Consider the following 25,093-nt stretch of genomic DNA (forward strand, 5'->3'; position numbering starts at 1 on the left):
CTCTCTCTCTCTCTCTCTCTCTCTCTCTCTCTCTCTACCTTTCTCTCCCCACCTCTCTCTCTCTCTCTCTCTCTCTCTCTCTCTCTCTCTCTCTCTCTCTCTCTCTCTCTCTCTCTCTCTCTCTCTCTCTCTCTCTCTCTCTACCTTTCTCTCCCCACCTCTCTCTCTCTCTCCCTCTCTCTCTCTCTCTCTCTCTCTCTCTCTCCCTCTCTCTCTCTCTCTCTCTCTCTCTCTCTCTCTCTCTCTCTCTCTCTCTCTCTCTCTCTCTCTCTCTCTCTCTCTCTCTCTCTCTCTCTCTCTCTCACTCTCTCTCTACCTTTCTCTCCCTCTCATTCTTTCTGTCTGTGTTACTACTATAATAATTACATAACTACGACTTGATAATGGTCGAGGACTGACTGAAACGTCGTCGTTTCTTCATCTTCTGATAGGTGGTTTGGTCTTCATACATACATGCAGGTCGGCGTTCAATCCCCGGCCCTCCAATTATCTGGACGCCATTCCTCTACCACCACCACCCCCCCCCCCCCCCCTCCCGCAGTCCCATCCCAAATCCTTATCGTGATCTCTGCTAAGTGCGATATAGTCATAGTGGCATAATATATATATATATATATATATATATATATATATATATATATATATATATATATATATATATATATATATATATATATATATATATATATGTTGTTTGTTAATAAACAACACAGAAATCATCGATAGATACAGCGATAGCAGGTGGCTTGACATCTGCGAAACACTACACATCAAGAAGTCAACACCAGCAATCAACAGCCAATTAATGCACAAATATATTCTACCCACTTCAAGACTCCACACCAATATAGAAGCCTCAAGAAATATGGGCCAATAGGCCCTTTGCAGTAACTTCCATTCTATACCCATTGCACTGTGTTCTGTCTTGTGTTGAAAGTTTTGTTCACCTCATCCAAAACTGTTGTAACATATCACCTCACCCAAATGCGAGTATATAAGACGAAAGTTGTTTAAATGATAGCATTGTAAAACTCTGTTTAGTGTTTGCAGGTTATAGTTGTGTGTGTAAACTAAAGTCTTTGAAAATGTAATAAGTTATTACGAAATACGTTCAAGTGTCACGTCAGACTAGAAATAAAAATTAATTTTTGAGATTTGATTTTTCAATTACCATCGACAGTAAAAAGAAACATAAAAAATATTGAGTAAATTCGTGTTAGAATTATAAATCTTTCTTTTTCGGTCATATTTAATAACATATATATATATATATATATATATATATATATATATATATATATATATATATATATATATATATATATATATATATATATATATATATATATATATATATATATATATATATATATATATATATATATATATATATATATATATATATATATATATATATATATATATATACGTTCAAGTGTCACGTCAGACTAGAAATAAAAATTAATTTTTGAGATTTGATTTTTCAATTACCATCGAAATTACCATATATATATATATATATATATATATATATATATATATATATATATATATATATATATATATATATATATGATGGTTACAAGATATACATGGGTTGATACGAAAATAATAATGCAAAAATGTGCTTAAAGGTTATGGATCTCTTGAAAAAACACAACAATGGGAAACATTGATGAATGTCACAGACGGGTTCGATCATTGTTGCAAGTCAAACACTTCTTCGAATTCCTCTGAAGTTGGACTAGTGCCCAAGACGCAACAGGCATTTTCCCTCTGAATCGCAACACTGAGGCGCTGGAACAAGAAACTTTTTGCTCTCTGGTCTTTTGTAGCGCTGATCAATTTGTCTTCCAATTCCTTCAGGAACTTCAATGCACATTTTCCCCACGAACCGAGGATCTCCGAGCCGATCGGGATAAAGCTGTAGCAGTGTGCTAGACCTCTGTATTTAATAATTTTCTGCGATTCCCTGAAAGAAGCAGCACCACCGCTTTCACGTGTGCTGTAGTGGAGGTAGGTACTGGCCAGTGTGGCAGCGCACGTGTAGTCTCACACCACTTGCTTACCATCCTTCCAAGGTAGCAAGGTGACCCCATCTGGGCTCTTCTGAGGGTCGTTAGGTCTGGATAAGTGTGGTTCTCTTTGTGCCGGGCAGCGGGCTGCGGCGAGGCTCCTCTTGATGATGTCATTGACTTCTTCATGTCTTGCAATTTTACCCTGTGATTTACGACATACCAGACCATGACAACCATATTGGTCTGCCATCGCAGTTCCGCAGAGGCACCTATGTTCGGTGAGGATGGGGTGGAAAGGCGAAGGGCAACTCCAATGCGGAGAGCGTCATGACTGAGGCGAGTTCCCAGGGCTGCATTGGGCAAAGCAAATAAAAAATCCCCAGCGTGGGGTGCTGTTACCGCTAGGAGGCGGGCTTTGTTTTATATATATATATATATATAAAACAATATATATATAAAACAATATTTTTATATATATATATATATATATACATATATATATATATATATATATATATATATATATATATATATATATATATATATATATATATATATATATATATATATATATATATATATATATATATATATATCCTCTCCAACAGAGCACTCACACTTACCACTTGAGATTCGTTATAAGGGTTGAATAGGACGGTGATCCTGAAGGCGTAGTCGCGTCCTCCTTCCGAGAACGTCTTGAGCAGGTCCGTCTGGTTCCACTTAGTATGGAAGAAGTCCTTATTCTGCAGGTAGTGGTAGCAGAGTGCGCAGGCGTCAGCTGAGAAGAGGTCCGGCGGAAGGTAGTTCTCCTGTGGGAGGAGGGGGAGGGTCTGTTAGGCCTTGGTGGGTGGAGGAAAGAGAGTGAGTGAAAGTGAGAGCGAGAGAGTGACAGTGAGATTCAGAATGGGGAGGGAGTGTGTGAGGGAGAGCAAACGAGCTCCTAATTTGTTTAATTAAAGTGAAAAGTTTAACTTGTGCACAATTGTCTATGTGCTAGACTATTTTCAGATTTCAGGTAATGAAAAACTACTACACACACACAGTCACACACACACACACACACACACACACACACACACTCACACACACAGATAACCAAAGAGCCAGAGCTCAACCCCCGATAACACAACTAGGTGAGTACACACACACACACACACACTCACATACAGGTTTGCCACCAGACAAGTACCAGAGCTGAGAGGTATGAGCTACGAGGAGAGACTACGGGAATTAAACCTCATTTTGCTGGAAAACAGAAGAGTTAGGGGGGACATGGTCACCACATTCAAGATTCAGAAGGGAATTGGTAGGGTAGATAAAGACAGGCTATTTAAATAAGGGGCACACACACAAGGGGACACAGGTGGAACCTGAGTGCCCAAATTAGCTACAGAGATATTAGAAAGAACTTTTTTAGTGTCAGAGTGGTTGACAAATGGAATGCATTAGGAAGTGATGTGGTGGAGGCTGACTCCATACACAGTTTCAAGTGTAGATATGATAGAGCCCAATAGGCTCAGGAATCTGTACACCAGTTGATTGACAGTTGAGAGGCGGGACCAAAGAGCCAAAGCTCAACCCTAACAAGCACAAATAGGTGAGTACACACACGCACACACACAAACACACACACACACACACACACACACACACACACACACACACACACACACACACACACACACACACACACACACACACACACACACACACACACACACACATACACACACACAGTTATCTGTAAATAGGGACAGGATTATAAATTGTGTAGTTAGTGCTAATTAGTTATGCCATTAAGATGATGAGATAATGGAGCGAGTATAAGTTTACTCGCTACAGGATTTCCCCTGCCAGGGAATGAAAGAAAAGAAATACAACAAAAAATATGATGCTACTGTTCTCTGGGTCGCTGTGGAACATGTAGTCTGGTACCAAAAGATGCAGGCAGTGTGTGGACAAGCTCAGTGTAGCAGGAGAGAAGAATGTGCATGATTGTTTCCTGCCGGTCCTCTCTCCCCCTTCATCCCATACCCTCTCTGTACCCCCCTTCACTTGACCCCCCGCCCCTCACCCCAGTGTCCTGTGAGACCCTGTTATCTACCTCACAAATCCTCACACCCATGGTACAGCCTCCCCCACCAGCAGAACACTCACCAAGGAGGCGATTTGAGAAGGGACAGAAGAAAGTGAGCTTCAAGGAAATGTACACTAACATAGATTGAATTACAAATAAAGCAAATGAGCTTGGAGAATGGGTACTAGAGGAAAACCCAGACATAATAGCACTCACAGAAATAAAGCTAACGAAAACCATAACAAATGCAGTGTTCCCACAGGAATATTATGTTATAAGGAAAGAGAGAGAAGGAAGAGGTGGAGGTGGTGTAGCTCTGCTGGTAAGAAAGGGATGGGACTTTGAGGAGATGGTCATTGAGGGATGTGAGGGTTTCAGTGACTACATAGCAGGTACCATAACAACTGGAGGACAAAAAATTATAGTCGTAGTCATATATAACCCACCACCAAATGACAGAAGACCCAGACAGGAATATGATAGGAACAACATGGTCACCATTAACATAATAGAGAGAGCAGCTCCTGTTCCCAGCTGGAATGGATCTGGACTACTAATCATGAGAGACTTCAACAACGGGAAAACAGACTGGGAGAAGAGAGACCCGCATGGAGGCCCAGAAACATGGAGAGCTAAGCTGCTGGACGTGGCAACAAGGCACTTACTAAGCCAGCACATCAAGAAACTAACAAGAATGAGAGGAGATGATGAACCAGCCATGCTCGATCTGATATTTACCCTAAATGAGTGTGATATAAGGGAAGTTAACATGGAAGCACCCTTGGGAATGAGTGACCACAGTGTATTAAACTTTGAGTACCTGGTAGAACTAGGAATTATCTCCCCCAAAAAAGAACTAGGAAACAAAAGGCTGGCATACCAAAAGGGGAATTATGAGGAAATGAGACGTTTCCTAAGTGAAATACCTTGGGACACAGGACTCAGAGATAAGTCTGTACAAGATATGATGGACTATGTCACCCAAAAGTGTCAGGAGGCAGTAAACAGGTTCATCCCTTCCCAAAGGGATAAATCCGAGAAACAAAAGAAGAAACCATGGTATAATAGGGCATGTATGGAAGCAAAGGGACTGAACAAAAGAGCGTGGAGGAACTTCCGGAATAACAGAACACCAGAAAGCAGAGAGAGATACCAGTGAACCAGGAATGAGTATGTTAGTGTGAGAAAAGAAGCGGAGAAGAATTATGAAAATGATATAGGAAATAAAGCCAAGACCGAACCAAAGCTACTCGATAGTCACATCAGGAGGAAAACAACAATGTAATGAAACTTAGAACAGGCGAGGATAAGTATACAGAGAAGGACAAAGAGGTGTGTGAAGAACTCAACAAGAGGTTCCAGGAGGTCTTCACAATAAAACAAGGTGCAGTCACTGTGCTATTAGAGAGGGAAGTAAACCAGGCGGCGTTGGAAAGGTTCGAAATTACGAGTGAGGTGGTCAAGAGATACCTGCTGGATCTGGACGTTAGAAAAGCTGTTGGTCTTGACGGGATCTCACCATGGGTACTGAAAGAGTGTGCAGAGGAACTTTGTTTGCCACTCTCCATAGTGTATAATAGGTCACTGGAGACGGGAGACGTACCAGAAATATGGAAGACGGCGAATGTGGTCCCAATATACAAAAAGGGCGACAGGCAAGAGGCACTGAACTACAGGCCAGTGTCCTTAACTTGTATACAATGCAAGGTGATGGAGAAGATCGTGAGAAAAAACCTAGTAACACATCTCGAGAGAAGTGACTTCGTGACAAATCGCCAACATGGATTCAGGGAGGGTAAATCTTGTCTGACTGACTTAATAGAATTCAACGACCAGGTGGCAAAGATTAAGCAAGAAAGAGAAGGCTGGGCGGACTGCATTTTCTTGGACTGTCGGAAAGCCTTTGACACTGTACCGTATAAGAGGCTGGTATATAAGCTGGAGAGACAGGCAGGTGTAGCTGGTAAGCAGCTCCAGTGGATAAGAGAGTACCTACGCAATAGGAAGCAGAGAGTTACGGTGAGGGGAGAGACCTCAGATTGGCGTTAAGTCACCGGTGGAGTCCCACAGGGCTCTGTACTCGGTCCAATCTTGTTTCTGATATATGAAAATGATCTCCCGTAGGGCAAAGATTCATTTCTCTCAATGTTTGCTGACGATGCCAAAATTATGAGAAGGATTAAGACAGAGGAGAACTGCTTAAGGCTTCAAGAAGACCTGGACAAGCTGAAGGAATGGTCGAACAAATGGTTGTTAGAGTTTAACCCAAGCAAATGTAATGTAATGAAGATAGGCGTAGGGAGCAGGAGGCCAGATACTAAGTATCATCTGGGAGATCAAATTCTTCACGAGTCAGAGAGAGAAAAAAACTTGGGGGTTGACATCACGCCAGACCTGTCTCCTGCAGCTCATATCAAGAGGATAACATCAGCGGCATATGCCAGGCTGGCCAACATAAAAACGGCATTCAGAAACTTGTGTAAGGAATCATTCAGAACTTTGTATACCACATATGTCAGGCCAATCCTGGAGTATGCAGCCCCAGCATGGAATCCATATCTAGTCAAGGATAAGATCAAACTGGAAAAGGTTTAAAGGTTTGCCACCAGACTAGTACCCGAGCTGAGAGGTATGAGCTACGAGAAGAGGCTACGGGAATTAAACCTCACTTCGCTGGAAGACAGAAGAGTTAGGGGGGACATGATCACCACATTCAAGATTCTCAAGGGAACTGATAGGGTAGACAAAGACAGGCTGTTTAACACAAGGGGCACACACACTATGAGCCACAGGTGGAAACTGAGTGCCCAAATAAGCCACACAGACATTAGAAAGAACTTTTTTAGTGTCAGAGTGGTTGACAAATAGAATGCATTAGGAAGTGATGTGATGGAGGCTGACTCCATACACAGTTTCAAGTGTAGATATGATAGAGCCCAATAGGCTCAGGAATCTGTACATCTGTTGATTGACGGTTGAGAGGCGGGACCAAAGAGCCAGAGCTCAACCCCCGCAAACAGGACTAGGTAAGTACACACACACATACACACACACACACACACACACACACACACACACACACACACACACACACTGGAGAGCAGAGAAAGATACCAGAATGCCAGGAATGAATATGTCAGGATGAGAAGAGAGGCAGAAAGACAATACGAAAATGACATCGCAAGCAAGGCAAAGACTCAGCCTAAATTGCTGCATAGCCACATCAGGAGAAAAACAACAGTAAAGGAACAGGTTATGAAATTAAGGATAGGGGCAGAAGGATTCACTACAAACGACAAGGAAGTGTGTGAGGAACTGAATAAGAAATTCCAGGAGGTCTTCACCTTAGAGCAGGGAGAAATTCCAGAGATAAGAGAGGGAATAGATAAGCAGGAACCACTGGAAGAGTTTGAGATTACCAGCGGCGAAGTAAGTAAGTGTTTACTAGAGTTGGATGTGACAAAGGCTATAGGCCCAGATGCAATCTCCCCTTGGATACTAAAGGAAGGAGCAGAAGAACTGTGCCTACCACTCTCCATAGTGTATAACAAATCACTGGCAACGGGGGAACTGCCAGAAATTTGGAAAGCAGCTAACGTTGTCCCGATATACAAGAAAGGGATAGACAGGAGGCACTGAATTACAGGCCAGTGTCCCTAACCTGCATACTATGGAAGCTGATGGAGAAGATTGTGCGAAGAAAGCTAGTGGAGCATCTGGAGCGAAAGAACTTTGTAACACAGCATCAACATGGGTTCAGGGATGGCAGGTCCTGCCTCTCAGGGTTACTTGAATTCTACGACCAGGCAACAAAAATAAGGCAAAAAAGAGAAGGATGGGCAGACTGCATATTTCTGGATTGCCAGAAAGCCTTTGATACAGTGCCACACAAGACGCTAGTGAAAAAGCTGGAGATGCAGGCTGGAGTGAAAGGGAAGGTGCTCCATTGGATAAAGGAGTACCTAAGCAACAGGAGACAGCGAGTCAGTGTGAGGGGTGAGGTCTCAGATTGGCGAGACGTTACGAGTGGAGTCCCGCAGGAGTCAGTCCTTGGACCTATACTGTTTCTGATATATGTAAATGATCTCCCAGAGGGTATATAATCGTTTTCTCAATGTTTGCACATGATGAAAAAATTATTAGGAAGATTGAAACTGAGGACGATAGTAGGAGGCTACAAGATGACCTAGACAGACTGAGTGAATGGTCCAACAAATGGCTGTTGAAGTTCAACCCGAGTAAATGCAAAGTAATAAAACTAGGCAGTGGAAACAGGTAGCCAGACACAGGATACAGAATAGGAGATGAAGTACTTAATGAAACGGACAGAGAGAAAGATCTAGGAGTTGATATTACACCAAACCTGTCTCCTGAAGCCCACATAAAAAGAATAACGTCTGCGGCATATGCGAGGCTGACTAACATCAGAACAGCGTTCAGGAACCTGTGTAAGGAATCATTCAGAATCTTTTACACCACATATGTAAGACCAATCCTGGAGTATGCGGTCCCAGCATGGAACCCGTACTTTGTCAAGCACAAGACGAAGCTGGAAAAAGCCCAAAGGTATGCCACTAGACTAGTCCCAGAACTAAGAGGCATGAGTCACGAGGAAAGGCTGCGGGAAATGCACCTTACGACACTGGAAGACTGAAGAGTAAGGGGTTATCTTGAGGTTATCTTGAGATGATTTCGGGGCTTTAGTGTCCCCGCGGCCCGGTCCTCGACCAGGCCTCCACCCCCAGGAAGCAGCCCGTGACAGCTGACTAACACCCAGGTACCTATTTACTGCTAGGTAACAGGGGCATTCAGGGTGAAAGAAACTTTGCCCATTTGTTTCTGCCTCGTGCGGGAATCGAACCCGCGCCACAGAATTATGAGTCCTGCGCGCTATCCACCAGGCTACTAAGCCCCATGTCTCCCCGAGGGGAGACATGATGATATCCTACAAAATCCTCAGGGGAATCGACCGGGTAAACAAGGATAAACTATTCAACACTGGTGGGACGTGAACAAGGGGACACAGGTGGAAACTGAGTACCCACATGAGCCACAGAGGCGTTAGAAGGAACTTTTTCAGTGTCAGAGTAGTTAACGGATGGAATGCATTAGGCAGTGATGTGGCGGAGGCTGACTCCATACACAGTTTCAAATGTAGATATGATAGAGCCCAGTTGGCTCAGGAATCTGTACACCAGTTGATTGACAGTTGAGAGGCGGGACCAAAGAGCCAAAACTCAACCCTAACAAGCACAAATAAGTGAGTACACACACACACACACACACACACACACACACACACACACACACACACACACACACACACACACACACACACACACACACACACACACACACACACACACACACACACACACACACACACACACACAGAACTTTGTATACCACATATCTCAGGCCAATCCTGGAGTATGCAGCCCCAGCATGGAGTCCATATCTAGTCAAGGATAAGACTAAACTGGAAAAGGTTCAAAGGTTTGCCACCAGACTAGTACCCGAGCTGAGAGGTATGAGCTACGAGGAGAGACTACGGGAATTAAACCTCACTTCGCTGGAAGACAGAAGAGTTAAGGGGGACATGATCACCACATTCAAGATTCTGAAGGGAATTGATAGGGTAGATAAAGACAGTCTATTTAACACTTGGTGAACACGTACAAGGGGACACTGGTGGAAACTGAGTGCCCAAATGAGCCACAGAGATATTAGAAAGAACTTTTTTAGTGTCAGAGTGGTGGATAAATGGAATGCATTAGGAAGAGATGTGGTGGAGGCTGACTCCATACACAGTTTCAAGTGTAGATATGATAGAGCCCGATAGGCTCAGGAATCTGTACACCTGTTGATTGACGGTTGAGAGGCGGGACCAAAGAGCCAGAGCTCAACCCCCGCAAACACAACTAGGTGAGTACAACTAGGTGAGTTCACACAACCATGGGAAGATAGATTGGGAGAACAGAGACCCGCATGGAGGACCAGAAACAAGGAGAGCTAAGCTGCTGGACGTGGCAACAAGAAACTTTCTAAGCCAGCACATCAAAGAACCAACAAGAATGAGAGGAGAAGATGAACCAGCAATGCTTGATTTGATATTTACCCTAAATGAGTGGGATATAAGGGAAGTTAAGATGGAAGCGCCCTTGGGAATGAGTGACCACAGTGTATTGAACTTTGAGTACCAGGTAGAGCTAGGAATTATCTTCCCCAAAAAAGAACTAGGAATCAAAAGGCTTGCATACCGAAAGGGGAATTATGAACAGATGAGAAGTTTCCTAAGTGAAATACCTTGGGACACAGACCTCAGACATAAGTCTGTACAGGGTATGATGGACTATGTTACCCAAAAGTGTCAGGAGGCAGTAAATAGGTTCAACCCGGCCCAAAGGGAAAAATCCGAGAAGCAACAGAAGAATCCATGGTATAATAGGGCATGTATGGAAGCGAAGAAACTGAACAAAAGGGCGTGGAGGAACTTCCGGAATAACAGAACACCAGAAAGCAGAGAGAGATACCAGAGAACCAGGAATGAGTAAGTCAGGGTGAGAAGAGAAGCAGAGAAGAGTTTTGAAAATGATATAGCAAAAAAACCAAGACCGAACCAAAGCTACTCCACAGTCACATCAGAAGGAAAACAACAGTGAAAGAACAGGTATTGAAACTTAGAACAGGCGAGGACAGGTATACAGAGAATGACAGAGAGGTGTGTGAAGAACTCAACAAGAGGTTTCAGGAGGTCTTCACAATAGAACAAGGTGAGGTCACTGTGCTAGGAGAAAGGGAGGTAAAACAGGAGGCCTTGGAAGAGTTCGAAATTACGAGAGAGGAAGTCAAGAGACACCTGCTGGATCTGGATGTTAGAAAGGCTGTTGGTCCAGATTGGATCTCACCATGGATACTGAAAGAGTGTGCAGAGGCACTTTGCTTACCACTCTCTATAGTGTATAGTAAGTCACTGGAGACGGGAGTCCTACCAGAAATATGGAAGACGGCGAATGTGGTCCCAATATACAAAAAGGGCGACAGGCAAGAGGCACTGAACTACAGGCCAGTGTCCTTGACTTGTATAACATGCAAGGTGATGGAGAAAATCGTGAGAAAAAACCTGGTAACACATCTGGCGAGAAGGTACTTCGTGACAAATCGCCAACATGGGTTCAGGGAGGGTAAATCTCTTGCCTTACAGGCTTGATAGAATTCTACGATCAGGTGACAAAGATTAAACAAGAAAGAGAGGGCTGGGCGGACTGCATTTTCTTGGATTGTCGGAAAGCCTTTGACACAGTACCGCATAAGAGGCTGGTACATAAGCTGGAGAGACAGGCAGGTGTAGCTGGTAAGGTGCTCCAGTCGATAAGGGAGTACCTAAGCAATAGGAAGCAGAGAGTTACGGTGAGGGGTGAGACCTCCGATTGGCGTGAAGTCACCAGTGGAGTCCCACAGGGCTCTGAAATCGGTCCTATCTTGTGTCTGTTATATGTAAATGATTTCCCAGAGGGTATCGATTCATTTCTCTCAATGTTTGCGGACGATGCTAAAATTATGAGAAGGATAAAACAGAAGAAGACTGTTTGAGGCTTCAAGAAGACCTAGACAAGCTGAAGGAATGGTCAAACAAATGGTTGTTAGAGTTTAACCCAACCAAATGTCATGTAATGAAGATAGGTGTAGGGAGCAGGAGGCCAGATACAAGGTATCATCTGGGAGAGGGAATTCTTCAGGAGTCAGAGAAAGAAAAAGACTTGGGGGTTGATATCACGCCAGACCTGTCTCCTGCAGCACATATCAAGAGGATAACATCAGCGGCATATGCCAGGCTGGCCAACATACGAACGGCATTCAGAAACTTGTGTAAAGAAGCATTCAGAACTTTGTATACCACATATGTCAGGCCAATCCTGGAGTATGCAGCCCCAGCATGGAGTCCATATCTAGTCAAGGATAAGACTAAACTTGAAAAGGTTCAAAGGTTTGCTACCAGACTAGTACCCGAGCTGAGAGGTATGAGCTACGAGGAGAGACTACGGGAATTAAACCTCACTTCGTTGGAAGACAGAAGAGTTAGGGGGGACATGATCACCACATTCAAGATTCTGAAAGGAATTGATAGGGTAGATAAAGACAGGCTATTTAACACAAGGGGCACACGCACAAGGGGACACAGGTGGAAACTGAGTGCCCAAATGAGCCACATAGATATTAGAAAGAACTTTTTTAGTGTCAGCGTGGTTGACAAATGGAATGCATTAGGAAGTGATGTGGTGGAGGCTGACTCCATACACAGTTTCAAGTGTAGATATGATAGAGCCCAATAGCCTCAGGAATCTGTACACCTGTTGATTGACGGTTGAGAGGCGGGACCAAAGAGCCAGAGCTCAACCCCCGCAAACACAACTAGGTGAGTACAACTAGGTGAGTACACTTGACTTGTGACCATCGTGTTGGGTGGACGAGGGTTGGGAGCTCCTGGTTCACTAGTGGAGTGGGAAGGGTAATCAGGCAACTTCGAAGTGAAAAAGTGTGTACAAGTGAATGAAAAAACCTTGGGCTTTGACCAAAGCCATAAGGTAGTGAAGAAAACCAGTTTAAGTAGCGTAATTCAAAATAGTTGATGAAGTACTGTGGCAGTGTGCAGTGTGGAGCAGACCTCACCGACCTCTGACCGTGACCTCACTCCCAACAGCAACCCTCCTACCACCACGTGGGACGACGCTTAGAGATTCACTCACCTATTGTGTTAGCAGGACGGTAAGATACTTGGAACCCCTTTGGGTAAGGTTGCATTATAGCAATGACTAGGTCAGGAAGGGCGTCTAGGTCCAACAGTATTATGATTGAGGAAGAAGATAGGTTTGTGGAGAAGATGATTGGGAAATTTGTAGAGAAGAGGGATGTTTGGATAGATGATCTAATCCAGGGGATTAAAAGTGAAGTCTTTAATAAGATACAGGGCGAGGTTCAAAGACTCAAACAAGAGTTTATGGATTATATTCAAGAGGAAATCAGGAAGAGCAGGGTAGAATGGCAAGGAGAAATATCTAGGCTTACTAATGAATTTGGCAGGAATAAGGGAAGCTTGGCAGGGGAAGGGGGAGTAGTAGTAGGTGGAGTAGTGGGAGTGGGAGGGGTGGGGGTCAGCCAGGGAGGGGGCCACCAGCATGACCCTGAACTCAGAAAGAGGACAATCATAATCCATGGATTGCTTGAAGCCAGGGCACCATCGAGGCAGGAAAGGATGGAGATTGAGGATTTGGAGCTACAGGGGATCTTGAGAGACATGAGAGCCCAGATGGCAGGGAATGAGGTGCAAGTCCAACGACGCATTGGGCCATACAACTGTAACAGGAAACGACCTGTCCTGGTACAGTTCACTAAGGAAGAGGCAGTGGATTACATACTGCATCACAAACACTTACTCAGAGGTAGCGAAAATTACTACAACGTATATATTGACAAATTCATGACGAAGGAGGAGCAGATAGCCCACAGAGCAAGCAAACAACAATACAACTCTTCCCATTTGAGCGTAGCTACACACCCCAATGCTAATCCACACCATGCTAACCAGCTCACACCTTCTCAGGTCACTCCTTCCCCAAATCAGCCCTCTCTACCCTTGCTTATCTCCCCAACATCTCCCTTGACCCCTTTGACCCCACTGCAGTCAAATTCATCCCACATTCGAAGGACCCCCTCATCACCTCAACCCCCAAAACCCGTCCAGCCCTCATCCCTTCAACCCCCAAAACAGACCCAGCCCTCATCCCTTCAACCCCAAGAACCCACCCAGCCCTCATCCCCTCAACACCCAAAACCTACCCAGCCCTCACCCCTCCTCATCCCCTCTCCTTCCATGTGACCCCCCCACCCTTGCGAGGGGGGTGGGAGGTTACCCCCACCCCCTCTATCCTTCCCCCTCCCAACCTCTCAACCTCTATCTGACTCCCAACCTTACGCTATCTCCCAACCCCTCTATGCCTATCAGACCCTCCCAAATCTTCAGACCCAGTATGCCCTTCCTACTCCAGACCTACCTACCCAGGCCCTACCCCAGACCCTCCTACCTACCTTCCTAGAAGCCCAGCCCCCATTAGCCCCCCAAGCACCCCTCCTGACCTCTTTCAACCCCAATACACCCCCCTGCCCCCAGTCACCCCCCAGACACCCCCCAGATCACCCCAGACCCCCAGAGAAAGGGAGAACTCTGGTACAAGAGTTTCCATGAAGAATCTCAAGGTTTGGTACACCAATGCTGATGGGGTATCTAATAAAGCAGAAGAGATAAAAGAAAGAGTGAGTGAAGCAGATCCTGACATAGTTGCAATTGCAGAAACTAAAATTAATGACATGATCTCAGATGCAATCTTTCCTGAAGGGTACCAGGTGATACAAAAAGAGAGGACACAGAGACAGGGAGGGGGAGTGGCACTCCTAATAAAGCGGAAATGGAAGTTTGAAGACCTGGGAAATCGAGTTACCAATGAGTGCACAAGCTTTATACATGGAACTCTGCCAGTAGATGGGAGGAAGATTGTGATCTTGGTAATCTACAATCCCCCACCAAACAGTAGAAGACCCAGGCAGGAGTATGATGACAACAACAAGGCATGTATAGATGAACTGCAGAAGGCAGCAACACTAGCCCACAGAATGAGAGCGAAGCTGGTGAGATTTAGGACATGGGGGACCTAAATCATGGAGAGATAAATTGGAAATCAAGGAATCCTCATGGAGGAGACGAAACGTGGGGAGCAAAATTAGTAGATGTTATAGACAGGAATTTCCTAACACAACATGTGAAGGAAGACACAAGGGAAAGAGGAGGAGATGCACCGAGCCTATTAGACCTGATTTTCACCCAGAACGTGGAAGATATCGAGAATTTAGACCATGAAATACCTCTAGGGGCCAGTGACCATTGTGTCCTAGTCTTTGACTACATGATGGAATTCAAACTTATGACCATGGGACAAGAGATCTGGGAAAGGAGAGTTGACTACAGGAAAGGGGACTATAAGAGGATAAGGGACTATCTGGGCGAAGTGCAGTGGGAGGAAGAAATTAGAGGAAAAACAGTCCAAGATATGATGGACCTAGTCATACAGAAATGCCAGGAGGCCGAAGAGAGATTTATACCAACAGTAAAAGGAAAAAATAAGAGGGAATATAATAACCCGTGGTTTAATAGACAGTGTCAGGAAGCAAAAATGGCCAACAGGCGGGAGTGGAGGAAGTACAGAAGACAAAGAACAGAGGACAACAGGATCAGAAACAACAGAGCTAGGAACGATTACATTAACATAGGACGAACATCGGAAAGGGACTATGAGAACGATATTGCAATCATAGCGAAAAACAACCTAAGTTACTACACAGTCATATAAGAAGAAAAATGTTGGTGAACGACCAAGTGACAAGACTAAGGAAGACAGAGGGGGCATATACTGAAAGTGACAAGGAAATCTACGAGGCACTGAATGCCAGTTTCCATGGAATGTTTACTACCGAGCCTGAGCAGCTCCTATTGTTGGAAGGGGTTACCCTAGATGAAAGACTATCAGATATAGAGGTGACAGCAGAGGAGGTAATGAAACAGTTGACAACTCTAGATGCAACTAAAGCAGTTGGACCAGACAAAGTATCACCGTGGATACTAAAAAAAGCAGTGCAGGCCCTCAGCGGGCCTCTGACAATGATCTTTAATGACTCACTTATGTCGGGAGAATTGCCCAGTTGCTGGAAGAAGACAAATGTAGTGCCAATCTTCAAGAAAGGTGATAGGGAGGAGGCACTTAACTATAGACCTGTATCACTGACAAGCATCCCCTGTAAAATACTGGAAACAGTAATTAGGCTACGACTGGTTGCACACCTGGAGAACGTTAGGTTTGTGAACAAACATCAACATGGGTTCTGGACAGGGAAATCGTGCCTAACAAACCTTCTGGAATTCTATGATAAAATAACGAGGATAAGACAGGACAGAAATGGTTGGGCAGACTGCATATTTCTGGACTGCCAAAAAGCCTTTGATACAGTACCGCACATGCTGTTCAAGCTCGAGAGGCAGGCGGGGGTGGGGGGAAAGGTCCTAGCACGGATAAGGAACTACCTAACAGGAAGAAGCCAAAGAGTTACGGTAAGGGGCGAGAAGTCGGACTGGCGAACAGTAACAAGTGGAGTACCACAAGGATTGGTGCTGGGACCAATTCTATTTCTTGTATATGTTAACGACATGTTTACAGGCGTAGAGTCCTACATGTCGATGTTTGCGGATGACGCAAAGTTGATGAGAAGAGTTGTGACAGATGAGGATTGCAGGAGCCTCCAAGAGGACCTGAACAGGTTGCAGAGATGGTCAGAGAAATGGCTACTGGAATTCAACACGAACAAATGTAAAGTTATGGAAATGGGGCTAGGAGATAGGAGACCAAAGGGACAGTACACAATGAAGGGGAACAGCCTACCTGTGACGACGCGCGAAAGAGACCTGGGTGTGGACGTAACACCTAATCTATCTCTTGAGGCGCACATAAATAGCATAATGACAGCAGCGTACTTACAGTGGCAAAAGTTAGAACATCATTCAGAAACCTAAGTAAGGAGGCATTTAGGGCGCTTTACACTGCCTACGTGAGGCCAGTTTTAGAGTATGCCGCCTCATCATGGAGTCCCCATCTGAAGAAGCATATAATGAAACCGGAAAAGGTTCAGAGGTTTGCAACGAGACTCGTCCCAGAGCTACGAGGGATGGGGTTATGTGGAGAGCCATGAGGGAACTTTGCCTTACGACACTGGAAAGAAGAAGGGAGAGGGGGTACATGATAGGAACGTATAAAATACTCAGAGGGATTGACAGAGTGGACATAGACGAAATGTTCACACGGAATAGTAACAGAACTAGGGGACACGGATGAAAGCTGGAAACTCAGATGAGTCACAGAGATGTTAGAAAGTTTTCTTTTAGCGTGAGAGTAGTGGGAAAATGGAATGCACTTCAGGAACAGGTTGGGGAAGCAAACTATTCATAATTTTAAAACCAGGTATGATAGGGAAATGGGACAGGAGTCATTGCTGTAAACAACCGATGCTCGAAAGGCGGGATCCAAGAGTCAATGCTCGATCCTGCAGACACAACTAGGTGAGTACAACTAGGTGAGTACACACACACACACACAAGACCTAAGCCCTCCATCCCCACTCCACCTCCCCCTGAACCCCTGGAAACTACCTCACAGGAGGATGAGCCTACCCAAGTAGCAATGACCATAGAACAACCTCCTACACTTGTGGGGAGTGAGGGTGAAATTGGATATAAGAAAGCAATCCGTTCTCGCAAATTCGTAAAGTCAATATTGACTTATTAAATATGTGCATAGGTGACATACTTAACATAATAGATACCCTAAAAAAGATTCATAGAAAACACCGACCTTACCTAACCTACTTAGTATGTTAAGATAAGCATCTTATTGCTTCGTAATTACAATTATTACCTAACCTATAATAGGTATAGGTTAAGTAATAATTGTAATTACGAAGCAATAAGATGCTTATCTTAAGATACTAACAAGGTTAGGCAAGGTCGGTGTTTTCTATGAATCTTTTTAAGGGTATCTATTATGTTTAGTATATCACCTATGCACGTAGTTAATAAGTCAATATTGACTTTACGAATTTGCGAGAACGGGTTGAATAAATTGAGCTTCAAGTTAATGTACTCAAACATTGATGGGATTACCAATAAAGCAAGTGAACTGGCAGAAAGGGTGCTAGAAGAAAACCCTGATGTAATAGGACTAACGGTAACAAAATTGTCAGGAGTCATAACAGATGCTGTGTTTCCAAAGGACTTTTATATAGTAAGGAAAGAGAGGGAAGGGAGAAGAGGTGGAGGAGTGGCCCTGCTGATAAGGAAGGACTGGAGTTTTGATGAGATGGAAATTCCGGGCTGTGACGGATTCAGAGATTACATAACAGGAACTATAACAATGGGTGGACCTAAGATAATAGTGGCAGTCATTTACAACCCTCCCCTAAATGACAGAAGACCTAGACAGGAGTTTGATAGGAACAACATGGCAACCATTAATATAATAGAGAGAGCAGCTTCAGTTGCCTGCAGGAATGGCTCAAAACTCTTAATCATGGGCGATTTCAGCCATGGAAAGATAGACTGGGAGAATGGGGACCCACATGGTGGTGCAGATACGTGGAGAGATAAACTCTTGGAAGTGGCAACACAGAATTTTCGAAGCCAGCATGTCAAGGAACCCACAAGAGTGAGAGGCAATGATAACCAGCTAAACTCGACTTGATATTCACCCTGAATGAGTCAGAAATAAGGGAAGTCAAAGTTGAAGCCCCCATAGGAATGAGTGACCACAGTGTACTGACCTTTGAGTACTTGGTGGAGGTTTTTCCCTCCGCTCCCATCCTTGGAGGTATCCAAGGATGGGATCGGAGGGAAAAAGACTGAATTACCAAAGAGGAAAATTTGACGAGATGAGGAACTTCCTCAGGGGAATACCATGGGAAACAGAACTTAGAGACAAGAATGTGCGGGTCATGATGAATTTTGTCACCCAGAAGTGCCAGGAAGCTGCAGACAGGTTCATCCCCATCCAAAAGGAGAAAAACGAAAAACAACAGAAAAAACCATGGTTCAACCAGGAATGCAAGGTAGCGAAGCAACTGAGTAAAAGAACACGGAAAAACTACAGAAATAACAGAACACCAGAGAGTAGGGAGAGATACCAGAGGGCCAGAAATGAGTACCTCAGAGTGAGGAGGGAAGCAGAGAGACAGTTTGAAAATGACATCGCGAGTAAAGCCAAGACCCAACCAAAGCTGCTCCACAGCCACATCAGGAGGAAAACAGCAGTGAAGGAACAAGTGATGAAGCTGCGAAAAGCGGAGAACAGATACACAGAGAATGACAAGGAGGTGTGTGAAGAACTCAACAAGAGATTCCAGGAGGTCTTCACAATACAACAAGGAGAAGCCCCTGCACTAAATGAGGAGGCGGCAAACCAAGCAACCTTGGAGGAATTTGACCTCACTAGTGATGAGGTCAAAAGGTGTCTGCTGGAGCTGGATGTGACAAAGGCTGTTGGGCCTGACAGAATCTCACCATGGATACTAAAGGAAGGTGCAGAAGCACTAAGTGTGCCACTCTCTATGGTGTATAACAGATCACTGGAAACAGGAGACTTACCAGAAAGTTGGAAGACAGCTAACGTGGTCCCAATATACAAAAAGGGTGACAGGCAAGAGGCACTGAATTACAGGCCAGTTTCCTTAACTTGTATACCATGCAAGGTGATGGAGAAGATCGTGAGGAAAAGGCTCGTAGAGCATCTGGAGGGAAATAACTTTGTAACGCAACACCAACATGGGTTCAGAGATGGTAAATCGTGCCTCACAGGTTTAATAGAATTTTATGACCAGGAAACGAAAATTAGGCAGAAAAGAGAAGGGTGGGCCGACTGCATTTTCCTGGATTGCCAAAAAGCCTTTGACACAGTACCCCATAAAACGCTGTTAAAAAAGTTGGAGCAACAGGCAGGAGTAAAAGGGAAGGTGCTCCAATGGATAAGGGAGTACTTAAGCAAAAGGAAACAGCGAGTAACGGTGAAGGGGAAGACATCAGAGTGGCGAGATGTCACCAGCGGAGTCTCACAGGGCTCAGTACTTGGACCCATCCTGTTTCTAATATATGTGAACGATCTTCCAGAGGGTATAGACTCATTCCTCTCGATGTTTGCTGATGATGCAAAAATTATGAGAAGAATCAAGACGGATGAAGATAGACAGAGACTACAGGATGACCTGGATAAACTGGAGGAATGGTCTAGAAAATGGCTGCTAAAATTCAACTCGGGAAAGTGTAAGGTGATGAAATTAGGCGAAGGGAGCAGGAGGCTGAACACAAGGTATCATCTGGGAGGGGAAATCCTGCAAGAGTCAAATAGAGAGAAGGATCTGGGGGGTTGATATCACACCGAACCTGTCCCCAGAGGCCCACATCAAAAGAATATCATCAGCGGCATATGCTAGACTGGCCAACATAAGAACTGCCTTCAGAAACTTGTGTAAAGAATCTTTCAGAACCCTGTATACCACTTCTGTAAGACCAATCCTGGAGTATGCAGCTCCAGCCTGGAGTCCATACCTAGTTAAACACAAGACAAAGTTAGAGAAGATTCAGCGGTATGCCACCAGGCTCGTCCCGGAACTGAGAGGATTGAGCTACGAGGAAAGGCTAAAGGAGCTGAACCTCACATCCCTGGAAAACAGAGGGGGTAAGGGGAGACATGATAACCACCTACAAAATTCTCAGGGGAATTGACAGGGTGGACAAAGGCAAACTCTTCAGCACGGGTGGGACACGAACAAGGTGACACAGGTGGAAACTTAGTACCCAGATGAGCCACAGAGACGTTAGAAATAATTTGTTAAGTGTCAGAGTAGTTAATAAATGGAATGCACTAGAAAGTGATGTGGTGGAGACTGACATACACAGTTTCAAATGTAGATATGATAGAGCCCAGTAGGCTCAGGAATCTGTACACCAGTTGATTGACAGTTGAGAGGTGGGACCAAAGAGCCAAAGCTCAACCCCCTCAAGCACAATTAGGTGAGTACAATTAGGTGAGTACACACACACACACATACACACACACACAAACAGGAGAGTTACCAGAAAGTTGGAAGACAGTTAATGTGGTCCCAATATACAAAAAGGGTGACAGGCAAGAGGCACTGAATTACAGGCCAGTTTCCATAACTTGTATACCATGCAAGGTGCTGGAGAAGATCGTGAGGAAAAGGCTCGTAGAGCATCTGGAGGGAAATAACTTTGTAACGCACCACCAACATGGGTTCAGAGATGGTAAATCGTGCCTCACAGGTTTAATAGAATTTTATGACCAGGCAACGAAAATTAGGCAGGAAAGAGAAGGGTGGGCCGACTGCATTTTCCTGGATTGCCAAAAAGCCTTTGACACAGTACCCCATAAAAGGCTGTTAAAAAAGTTGGAGCAACAGGCAGGAGTAAAAGGGAAGGTGCTCCAGTGGATAAGGGAGTACTTAAGCAACAGGAAACAGCGAGTAACGGTGAAGGGGAAGACATCAGAGTGGCGAGATGTCACCAGCGGAGTCTCACAGGGCTCAGTACTTGGACCCATCCTGTTTCTAATACATGTGAACGATCTTCCAGAGGGTATAGACTCATTCCTCTCGATGTTTGCTGATGATGCAAAAATTATGAGAAGAATCAAGACGGATGAAGATAGACAGAGACTACAGGATGACCTGGATAAACTGGAGGAATGGTCTAGAAAATAGCTGCTAAAATTCAACTCGGGAAAGTGTAAGGGGATAAAATTAGGCGAAGGGAGCAGGAGGCTGAACACAAGGTATCATCTGGGAGGGGAAATCCTGCAAGAGTCAAATAGAGAGAAGGATCTGGGGGTTGATATCACACCGAACCTGTCCCCAGAGGCCCACATCAAAAGAATATCATCAGCGGCATATGCTAGACTGGCCAACATAAGAACTGCCTTCAGAAACTTGTGTAAGGAATCTTTCAGAACCCTGTATACCACTTATGTAAGACCAATCCTAGAGTATGCAGCTCCAGCCTGGAGTCCATACCTAGTTAAACACAAGACAAAGTTAGAGAAGATTCAGCGGTATGCCACCAGGCTCGTCCCGGAACTGAGAGGATTGAGCTACGAGGAAAGGCTAAAGGAGCTGAACCTCACATCCCTGGAAAACTGAAGAGTAAAGGGAGACATGATAACCACCTACAAACTTCTCAGGGGAATTGACAGGGTGGACAAAGGCAAACTCTTCAGCACTGGTGGGACACGAACAAGGTGACACAGGTGGAAACTTAGAACCCAGATGAGCCACAGAAACGTTAGAAAGAATTTTTTCAGTGTCAGAGTAGTTAATAAATGGAATGCACTAGGAAGTGATGTGGTGGAGGCTGACTCCATACACAGTTTCAAATGTAGATATGATAGAGCCCAGTAGGCTCAGGAATCTGTACACCAGTTGATTGATAGTTGAGAGGCGGGACCAAAGAGCCAAAGCTCAACCCCCGCAAGCACAATTAGGTGAGTACACACACACACACACACACATACACACACACACACACACACACACACACACACACACACACACATACACACACACACACACTACTTGTTCTATAGGTACTTATGCAATACAACCCTCATTTGCAGACATAATTGGAACAAACCCAGAAGCTGTGTCTGCAGTACAGGAAATTCCAAAAAAAGTTGGTACTTCTCACGAAGAAGAAAGGTGTACTAGCCGACTATTAGAGAAGAAAAAATCAGTAATCGTAAAAGGTATTAAGGAACAAATAGGACCAGTCCTGGGGAGTGGAGAGATAAGGACAGAGCCACAGTTAAAGAGATCCTTAAAGGGGTACAAATAGAAAGGGATGAACATATCATAGAAAGGGTTGTTAGACTTGGCCAGTGCAACAAGGACAGAGACAGATTGATAAAAGTGGTTTTCAGAAGCGAGGACACAAGAGAAGCCATTTTAGCAAGGAAGAGTGGACTATTCAATGTAACGAAGCTCAAAACGGAATTCCTGCAGCGGGATATGGCAAGGAAGGAGAGATTGAGAGCAGCAGTAGCATGGAAGGAACGCAGGGGGAGAAACAGGAATCAAGGAACTACAGCCCAGAACCCTACCATTCCAAATGGGAGGGGAACCCTCCACAGACAGTACAACAGCCCCAGTGGAAGGAGGATCACACCAACTTTCCACCCAATATAAGCCTTACCTGCCCCACCCCTGTCAGTCCCCCACTAAGTGCCCACCTAGACCACCCATCCCCCACTTCCCCCTCTCCTCAGGACCTCCCTTCTCCACCACCCCCACAAGCCCTCCCTGCACCCCCTCCACAAGCACTTCCTTCTCCCCCAAGCCCTCCCTTCCTCCCCTCCCTCAAGCCCTCCTTTCTCCTCCACCCTCTCCCCCTAAGCACTCCAATCCTACACCCCCCCTAAGCCCTCCCTTCTCCCCCACCACCCTAAGCCCTCCTTTCTACCTCACCCTCTCAAGCTCTCCATCCTCTCCAGCCTCCACAACTCCTCCTTTCTCCCACCAAGACCTCCTTTCTCCCCCCAAGCCCTCCTTTCTCCCTCAAGACCTCCCTCCTCTCCTATCCCCCAAGCCCCCTCTTTCTCCAACCCCCTTAAGCCCACCCTCCTCCTCTACCCCCGAAGCCCTGCTTCCCATCCCGGTCCCTCCCTTCTTCCATACTCCAGAAGAATCAACAGAAACTGAGGATGGACAGAAAGTTTCAGCTTCAAAGTGATGTACTCGAACATAGATGTTAACATAGTTAACCTAACCTAACCTAACTATGCAAGGCCCGATTTGCCTAATAAGCCAAGTTTTCATGAATTAATATATTTTCTCTAATTTTTTTCGTATGAAATGGTAAAGCTACCCATTCCATTATGTATGAGGTCAATTTTTTTTTTATTGGAGTTAAAATTAACGTAGATATATGACCGAACCTAACCAACCCTACCTAACCTAACCTAACCTATCTTTATAGGTTAGGTTAGGTTAGGTAGCCGAAAAAGTTAGGTTAGGTTAGGTTAGGTAGTCGAAAAACAATTAATTCATGAAAACTTGGCTTATTAGGCAAATCGGGTCTTGCATAGTAGGCAGAGAAGTGCGTTCTGGCAACTTGGTACGACATATATATATATATATATATATATATATATATATATATATATAGTGTTTTTCACTAAAAACACTCAAACGCAGAAAATTCGAACAAACAGATGCAGCTACACTCAAACGCATACAAATATACACATACACACCCAAACACAAACACGTATCGCAAAACAGTTCCACAACGGAGCACGCAAACATACACACTCATATCATCTTGCATGAATTAGGATATTCCTTACCCTTGACCTGCATAGCGGGCGACCTGCCTGCTGCAGGTCCTCAGCGCTGCGGATGAGTCTGGTGGCGCCACCGTCGCCCACCCTCGCTGGTGCATCTTCTGCCTCGTCTTTTCCTTCAGCCGCTGGCACTTCAACGCTAAAAGGATCCGACGGGGCAGTCTTCAGTCTGACGGGGGACGACGTAACCTCCTTCAGCTCTGCGCCAGTAGCTGACTTGGAGACCCAAGACTCATTGTGCTTGCTGATCCCTGTGGTGCTTCTGGACACGTCTACTCCTTCTCTCTCTTCACGGTTCCTCGGCGGCAACACCTCCGCCTCAGGAAGAGACGGTCTTTTCATATACTCTTTGTAAAACGTCTGTTGCGCCTCCCGCAAACTGAAGTCGTCGAGTTGATAGTCGCTCAGGAAGTACCGCCTTTTCTCCACGACCTCCGTCAGGTCGTGAAGTCCATCGTCAGGGTATTCCAGGTCGTACCTCCCAAGGAACCCAGAGTTACTGTCGTCACCGCTGGTGTCCCCGGAGTGGTGGAGGTGGTGGACACCACGTAGAGTTTCTGGAGTAGTCAGGGAGAGTCGGCTGCCGCCCGTGACCCCCTGCAGCAACAGCGCCATCTGGAGGAGGAACGTCACCTGTTACATTCTGGTTGTGAATGGATTTTGAACATCTATATTTAACATTTTCAAAAGACAAAAGTTGATGTGTGGCATGCATTAGTAAGTCAATGATGAATGTGTTGTCGTGCAAACACACGAGCACAAGGGTTACCTTTAGTTTTTTCTTTATTAACAAAAGTATAAGAAGAATTTATAAAATTAAAATAACCAAAATATTACAAACAAACACAAAACTCAATAGTAATTAAGGCGAAACGCTCCAGGTACTAAACGGTACATAAGCAACAAGTACAATACAGTTACACTAAACTAAGCACAAAACAAATTTCACAGTTGTAAAAACATTAAAAACCTCATAACAACAAATCATTCACACA

General features: G+C 44.8%; 1 protein-coding gene across 1 annotated transcript in view; it reads right to left on the minus strand.

Moving 5' to 3' along the window:
• LOC138370541 (uncharacterized) overlaps positions 1-24,713 on the minus strand; it is a 276,089-nt gene extending 251,376 nt beyond the window's left edge. Inside the window, exons 1-2 of the mRNA XM_069334925.1 lie at positions 24,102-24,713; positions 2,642-2,830 (exon numbers count right to left, since the gene is read on the minus strand). Of these exons, the coding sequence (XP_069191026.1) occupies positions 2,642-2,830; positions 24,102-24,713 (801 nt within the window). The remainder of the gene's footprint in view (positions 1-2,641; positions 2,831-24,101) is intronic.
• Between the last annotated feature and the right edge of the window lie 380 nt (positions 24,714-25,093).

Source organism: Procambarus clarkii, chromosome 32, assembly GCF_040958095.1.
Source record: "Procambarus clarkii isolate CNS0578487 chromosome 32, FALCON_Pclarkii_2.0, whole genome shotgun sequence".
In the NCBI taxonomy this organism is placed as follows: domain Eukaryota; kingdom Metazoa; phylum Arthropoda; class Malacostraca; order Decapoda; family Cambaridae; genus Procambarus; species Procambarus clarkii.